Raw genomic sequence first — 8,233 nt, 5'->3', positions numbered from 1 at the left:
ACATCTCAGTTAATAAATACCAAGGGTTAAATGGATGGTGAATGATGCCATTTAGCTCTGTGTTGCATAGTGTGGAACATTAGTTTACCAAAGAAGAGCAAGATAAAGTACAGAAATCAAAGACAATAACTGTTTCAAGAAGTACGAGAAGCAGCACTAAAGGAATAATAGACAAGTCTATACTAATATGTGAGTGAGCTTTACAGTAAATTATTACTCTTAAAATATTTTCCTTGCTTAGTTAAAGGGGCTCTATCACTAGATTTTCGTGTTTTTAGATAAAGATATGCCTGAATAGCCTTTAAAATGCTATTCAGGTGGTGCTAATCGTTTGTAGAAAGACTCCCCCCCCCCCGTTTTGTTTATAACCATGGAAATTGATATGCAAATCAGCTCCACCATGCATGGTGGGCGTTCTGTGCACTCCCTTGCATCATACCTTCTGGATGCCCATCGCTGCCTCCAAGCCCACCTCCTCCTGCGTATTCACCGTCTCCATTGTCGGCGGTTTATATTGAAGTCATGCGCATGTGCAGTAGGGCTCCCGCCGGATTTCAGGTGGGCTTGGAGGCAGCGGTGGGCATCCAGAAGGTATGACGCAAGGGGGTGCACGGAACGCCTACCGTGCATGGTGGAGCTGATTTGCATATCGATTTCCACGGTAATTAACAAAAACGGGGTGGGGGGACTCTTTCTACAAACGATTAGCAGCACCTGAATAGCCTATTGAAAGGCTATTCAGGCATATCTTTAGCTAAAAACACGAAAATCTAGTGATAGAGATGCTTTAAACATTATACCATTCTATGATATAATATTAAAATATAAAGATTATTATGAAGAAAATTATCACAGGCTGAATCCGATAAAATGTGCATTTGGAACAGAAACATATGACACTGTTGGTTGTATTTTGAAAAAAACATAAACTTTATTACTTCACAGCAGCACTAAATGACAAGTACATGCATTATTCATACTGAATCTCATACGTTCAACAAATATTACAAGATTTCCAATGACATGACTAAATTACATATTATATTTCACTAAACTTACATTTGTCTGAGGCTACACTGCAACTTCATATGCCCATGACAGCAAAGCTTCCAACACTGCACTATTGCCTCATCTATAGAAATGCCTAGTGCAAGCATTATTTCAGGCTGTGCAAAGTTACCATTGCAACACCATTGCATTTTGCAACACCACAAAGTGCACAAAACTTTCTGTAATAAAACATAATGCTTATATGTCATCATATATTATTAGGTCCTAGATGAAAAAAGTTTACACCTGTATAGTGTCAGTATTGCATGACAGAAATTGCTGTGTAACCTAGACCTCAAGAAAATTACTTTTAGAGATTTCAGCTTGTAATAGTAAGAGAAAAATAATTCCAGTTGAAACAAACTTGGATTTATCAAAAGCCTGTCATGCACTCAATTGTCTTTGCACTGCTCATACATTTTAACCGCAGACAATCCAAACTTCCACAATGAACAGTGGAACAAAGTTCCGTAGCAGAACATGGTTCACGTTAAACCAGCATGTTCTGGCAAAAGAGGCACAAAGAGGCAGAATTTTCAGGATTCATGGGTTTACTTTCAGACCAAGACACAGCGCCAGCTCAGACTTCTGAATTTTGCCATCCCGGTTGACATCACAATGATTTAGCAGAATCTGACGAAACTTATCGAGATCCACACCACTGATACTTGGCTGTTTGCAAAAGATATTCAGTATTATAACAATATTCATGTAGCACTGTGAAACAGGCAATTTTTCAGTCACATATGGATAGAAAATGTGCATATACACAGCAAATGTTACTTTACTTTGTAAGGTTGTAAACAAATTGAGGGCGCTCAAATAACAAATACATAGTCATTGTAATGCAGAGTAGAACTATATAATAGCTAACATGCTATAACCTAAAACCTGAGCTCTTTATGCCATGTTGGACATTTCTAAAAGCCTCATTTCATTACAAGAATTTATAAATCTATGGTTAGCAAAACAAAAAAGCAGTTTCAGGAGCTTACACATTGCCTTTCTAGCCGTTGTGGCTGCACATGGGCCCGCGGAAGAAGGGAGAGCCCAGTCAGCTGTCACAAAAGCTGACCGGAAACGGAGATTGCTGTTTAATCCTAACACTGGTTAGCTGAGCTTCAAGCAATAAGTGTTAGATATCTATCATTCTATCACAGCATGCAGCACAGACAAATACCTTTGTTTGGCCTGGTGGCCAGTATTATCTCTATTCTCCCCCTGTGTGGTCTCCATATTTGCTGGCTTTCCATACTCCCCCTCTGTTCTCTCCTTTATGCTTTTGTACTGTTTGCTTATCCATGTCTGTTTTGGCATATAAATTACTCCTTGACAGAATAGGTTATCAACATGAGCTGTATGGAGATACGACACCCCACCCAGCACCTCTAATGGTATGCTCACCTTGGAGTTCTGCCTCAAAGTCAGCTCCAAATTCCACCTGAAATCAGCCTCCATTCATTTCAATAAGAAGTGGAAAATGGAGTGTTTTAGACCGACACTGATGTGATAGTGACGTGTCTGGTATGTTGAGGGAGACAGGGCACTAGTTGGAGGGACTGTCAGGTGATACCTTGGCCCCTCCATTGAGTTCATTAAGCCCTACCATCACTACCTGGACATAGATTTTTGCATTCTATCCTATAGGATTGCATTACAGTCTTGCTTCAACTAGAAGTGACGTTACATTGCGACTCTTTTTATACAGTTTCATTGTTTTTTAAAAGTATATTTATTAAAAGTGAAGTTTTAGAGAATCTTTTTCTTCCAGTACCTCCCAATCAGTGAATTGTTCTTCAAACTTGGAAGCGATATATATCTTTTGAGACCAGTGAATTTTTTAGTCCCTAGAGTAATTTAACATGACTTCTTCTATTGGAATGTGGCAGTTAACCTGAAAGAATTGGGGACTTCTGTTAATGAGGAAATATACCTTCACTAGTTCCATCATGTCTTTCACAAATCCATCTACTTCTGGACCTTCCAGGGCTCCTGTTTTGCTCTAGAAAAAACCCATATATATTTAATTTTAGGCATTAATAACCATTTACAGTAAAATTAAAATAATCAAAGGTACAAAGGAAAGCACCGTAATGGAATACCCTTAGAAATTTCCAAAATGTAACACTGATAGCCCTATTTTTCTCAGCCATGCAGTATTTAGATTCCTAGACTAGATGACTGGTAGAGTAGAGAGGTAGAGATTGTGACTGAATAAACAGATTGTTATATGGCTATGACATTGTTCACTCACATAAAAATGTGTTGGCGGTGTACCCGAGTGTAATGAAAAAAATACATAACTGTACATATTTTTCATAGTTAATTTTGAAGAATTTTTGAAGTGGCAAAGTTTTTTAATTCCTAATTGGTCCATGGGGGATACAGGAACCAGTGCTCAGGGTGTTTATTGGAGAAGAAAGAATGAGATTTCACACTTAAGCTTGGGTTTTGCAGATTCTTCATATCCAAATTTGGAATTCCTTTGGGGGATAGAGAACTATTTCATACATCTAGTCATAATCCACACATTTGCTTAATAAATCCTGAAATTTAAGCTAAAGTATCACTAAAATTTCACAACTTTTGATTTTCTGGTAGCATTTGAGTCCTTAATAAATTTTGTAATCTACTTTATTAATAAAATTTGCCTCCTTTCTGTGAAATCCTGCATTTCTTTATTCTTTCTCTATTGAGAGCTGTATCCCACTGTGTACGGTGCACGGCTTGTATTTAAGGAAGAGAAAATCTGGGTGGGGAGGGGCACTTTAAATAGTTATGTCTCGGCATTATAAAAGCTAGAAATGTGTTTCTGGCATCGTATAATGGGGGAGATTTTCATCTTTCATGTGACCTGTCTTTATTATTTCTAGAAAATTCATCAGTTGAAAACTTAATCGGGATGAGGAGCAGCTGCATCCTAACTCTGAATGTTATTTCAGCTGATGATATCTCTGAAATAATACAAGCAGGACTGCAACCTTAATGTCATATCAAAGATGAGAATCTCCTCTTTCATAGGACACCATGGCAGTGAGTAAAGACAGATTGACAATGACAAAAGGATAAGGCCTAGGTTTTTATTTTTCCAACATTTTCAATACTTATCTGTATTGGCTTTTTCAATGGCCTCTTTATAAGGTTAAAAAAAAAACCAAAAACCTAACTGTAGCGTTATAAAAGGTCTTTTCTCCAAGTGGGCAGATAATTCTGCAGGGCATGTAGAATCGTTACATGCATCTCATTAAACTAAGGCTGAGGAAATGACTTCAAGTTTTCAGAGTTATTTTCTTCATAGCATTTGCTGAATTGTAGTTTCTACTCTCCATGACATTATTACACTGGCAGTGGGAATAATAACTCATACTTACTACATCATAGTGTGCAAAAATGGTTTCAAAATCTCTTTTTCTTTCATCTTGACTACTTGCCTAAAAATAGGAAAAGGATTTAAAGGAACCTGTCATCAGAAATCATAATCATGTTTAATTTGAGAGAGTTTATCTTAAAATATTCACATTTTCATTGGCTACTAGAGCAGACAGAATAAGCTAACATCTCTTGTTTTCTCTAGTTCACTTGTCAGTTTTGCTGTGTAGCCTGGGACAGAATGAACAGAGTCCTAATATTATCATTAGAGGTCAGAGGATTAAATGACTGTTGTACTCATGGAGGCCTGGGTTAGCATATAGCAAGACTATATACAAAGACATGACGGTGTATATATATCTCTGCTGTCACTCTCTGATCCAAGCAGGAGGGGTATTCTGTGCTCCATCAATCCCTGGAAACTAGAATAATCAATGACACTTTTCTGTGAATTGACTCATTTCAGTTGCCATAAAACACAAATCTTGCTGCACTGTCAATACAGACAATATATGAAGGATGTGTGTGTTCCCAAGCCTTGCCTCAGGAACTTTGACAATATAAGAAGGACACATGTGTCTCCAAGCCATGCCTCAGGAACATTGACAATATAAGAAGAACAATTGTGTCTCCAAGCCATGCCTCGGGAATATTGACAATATAAGAAGGACGTGTGTGTCTCCAAGCCATACCTCTGGAACATTGACAATATAAGAAGGAAGTGTGTGTCTCCAAGCCATGCCTTGGGAACATTGACAATATAAGAAGGATGTGTGTCTTAAAGCCAAGAACATTGACAATATAAGAAGAACAATTGTGTCTCCAAGCCATGCCTTGGGAACATTGACAATATAAGAAGGATGTGTGTGTTTCCAAGCCATGCCTCGGGAACATTGACAATATAAGAAGGAAGTGTTTGTCTTCAAGCCATTCCTCAGGAACATTGACAATATAAGAAGGAAGTGTTTGTCTTCAAGCTATTCCTCAGGAACATTGACAATATAAGAAGGACTTGTGTGTCTCCAAGCCATTCCTCGGGAACATTTAGGGCTAGTTCATACGGGGCTAGTGACCACGTATTTTGGTCCTGATTTTGATGCAGGAAGCCGCGTCAGAATAGGACCAAAATGCGACTGCCATGACTTTCGCGGATTCCCACTCCGGAGTAGGCCCAAATGAATGGGCCTAGTCCAGAGGGTGCTAGATTCTTCACATAAATGAACACAAGATCGCCTCTTTAATACAATTCACTAATATGCTCTAAGGGAGTTGCAGAATATCAGAATATTTTTTCTGATCCTTTACAGTTCTTCATGGCAACATTGTCAAAATCACAAATAGTCTTTACTGACATGCATCCAAGAATCCAGTGAATAGTTAATGCAATATCAGAGCACCCATGTTTGTTTGTGGCCGCCACACTTTGGATCTGTGAATTTTAGGAGGCAGTGCTGGGTGAGGAACATAGATAAAACGGGTGCTCTGGAAGTTACCGTCATATCCTGCCTAATATAGAACGTTTTTCTAGCAACTCATTGACATACTGGTTGAAAGTTAGAGGGAATCTGCCATATTAGAAATACTGTGTGCTCTACAGGCAACATGTTTTACATCAGGAATAGCTGAGCAGACTGATTTATAGTTTTGTGGGAAAAGATTCAGTATAACTTGTTGTCTGAGTCAAGTGGGCAGTACTAACAGTGACAGTGCATACAAAGATAGCTGTAATTACTGATAGGACTGCCCACCGGACTCAATTACGCCTTCTAAACTTAGAAAGAACAGAGAAATAAATGAATATATTATAGATTATGCTGAATCTTTTTCCACAAAATTATATATCAACCGCTCAGCTCCACCTGCTCTATGACATGCTACTTGCTACTTGTTGCTGTTGGTGAACATGCATATTAATAGATGTTTGTGAAGTGCATAGACATTTTGGTTCCCCCAGAGTGGAATTCATCTTACAAAGTGTGTCTCTCTTCTTACTCATAGAGTGGTGCCCTTGACTAGGTCCCTAACTGTATTCTTTAATAGGGAATGAGACAACTCCTTTAATTGTATGTTTCAAATCCAACTACAAAAGTCCAATAGGTTTCTGACAATGAGTGCCTTCATGGGTTATAATTTGATACTGTAAAGCCCTTACGTGTACTGAGCAAGGATGCACATAAACTCATAACCCAAAAATTGAAGGAACCAAAACCACAATAAATTTTCTAAACAGCAAAGTATATTTTTTCATTTATCCATCAAAATCTCTGGCTAGCTTTTAGGCTGGGTCCCCACATTGCAAAAACTATGTGTTTTACAGTACCTGCAAAATGAATGGGATTCTGGCTCTAATCCCATCTACACATAATTCAGCATGTGAATTATACCTATGGAAATGCTGGTAGTTTCCATATACGTATAATAGAAGCAGAGAGTCCGCAGTGAAAATTTCTGTGGACTTTCTGTGAAAAACACTTCTAACACGTTTACGCCATAGTCCTTTCCACAGCATTTTTTGGATGCAGCTTGCTACATGGTGTTTTACCCTAAGGTAAACATGTGACACAATATGTACTATGTATTTTGAGCTACATGAAACTTGCTATGCACACAACAAAGATTACAGATAACATATTGGCTGTTTTTAAGTAAACAACATTTTCACCAAAGTGCCAAATTGCTGAAGGTCATTAAAGGATAAAAGGGTTTAAGTCTTGCATTAAAAGCTCAATGAGCAGCTCATTTAACACAAGTAAACAATGGATGCAGTAATGTGCTCGAAGGCTCACGTGTCAACCTGAAAATCTCTGCTATAAAACTACAGAAACCTTTATCACGACGGATGTATCTAATGTAGTGGTTACAGCAGTCATGGTTACAATGGCCTTATATTATTATACTGTTAACTCACAATAGTCCTTCCTGGACCATCAGAACATAAAACTACATTCAGCATTCAGTAGTCAAATAAACTGAAAAGTCTGTTAACCCCCCCCCCCCCTTCCAAAATAAAAACAGTTTTGTTGATTTGCCATAAACACCACAGCTATCACCATATGGCAAGTCAGGCAGGTCTTTCTTGATGGCTCAGAGTAGCAAAAAACAACAAAGAAGTTACACACACCTCCACCAATCCCCCTTGATGCTCGTGATACTTCCTTCCTAGTTCTGCCAAAGTCAATGGACTTTGCTATATATTGCAGTGTACTTCATGGACATTCAGACCCCCAGACTTAAAGGGTTCAAAATAAAGGTTAAAAAAAAAAAAGTTTTTAAAAGTTTTAAAATACCACAAAGCTACTATCTCAGTTAACCGAAAAAAAATAAAATACCTCCAATGTTAAAATTGTTGCTTCAATAATACTTACATCCATTTTAAACTGGAGGAGGAAATTTTCTTGAAGTGCCAGAATCCTGAAAAAAAAAAAAATTAATTGTTGAAGGTGTATTTTTCTATTGCAGAGTTGGACAGTAAGTTCTTTTGTAGGGCCGCACATCTGTAAAACAATCCCAATCCTATGCGATAGTATACTTTTTATTAATCGTATATGAAATATCATATTTTTTCTCTATGCTCATTTTGTAACTTCCATTACAGTGAATTACAGAAATTCTAGATCAAGCTTACATTGCCAGGTCCCTGGGCATATGAAGGCTGTTATTGTATACAGGCATATGTCTTTTTCAATACAGGGTTAAATAGAGAAAGTAAAGTGTAGAACGAAACATGACATGGAGGACAGCACTGACGTCTGGGCATATTTGTAATGGTATTGAATAACTTCATGACCAAAGATCTCTAACATTTACTGTATTT

General features: G+C 37.8%; 1 protein-coding gene across 1 annotated transcript in view; it reads right to left on the bottom strand.

The window, feature by feature from the left end:
• Nucleotides 1-935: 935 nt before the first annotated feature.
• SCGN (secretagogin, EF-hand calcium binding protein) overlaps nt 936-8,233 on the bottom strand; it is a 33,253-nt gene continuing 25,955 nt past the window's right edge. Inside the window, exons 8-11 of the mRNA XM_075270963.1 lie at nt 7,785-7,830; nt 4,422-4,481; nt 2,984-3,052; nt 936-1,722 (exon numbers count right to left, since the gene is read on the bottom strand). Of these exons, the coding sequence (XP_075127064.1) occupies nt 1,594-1,722; nt 2,984-3,052; nt 4,422-4,481; nt 7,785-7,830 (304 nt within the window). The 3' untranslated portion in view covers nt 936-1,593. The remainder of the gene's footprint in view (nt 1,723-2,983; nt 3,053-4,421; nt 4,482-7,784; nt 7,831-8,233) is intronic.

This window comes from Leptodactylus fuscus, chromosome 4 (genome assembly GCF_031893055.1).
Source record: "Leptodactylus fuscus isolate aLepFus1 chromosome 4, aLepFus1.hap2, whole genome shotgun sequence".
In the NCBI taxonomy this organism is placed as follows: Eukaryota; Metazoa; Chordata; class Amphibia; order Anura; family Leptodactylidae; genus Leptodactylus; species Leptodactylus fuscus.
This window is presented reverse-complemented; position numbering and strand designations above follow the sequence as displayed.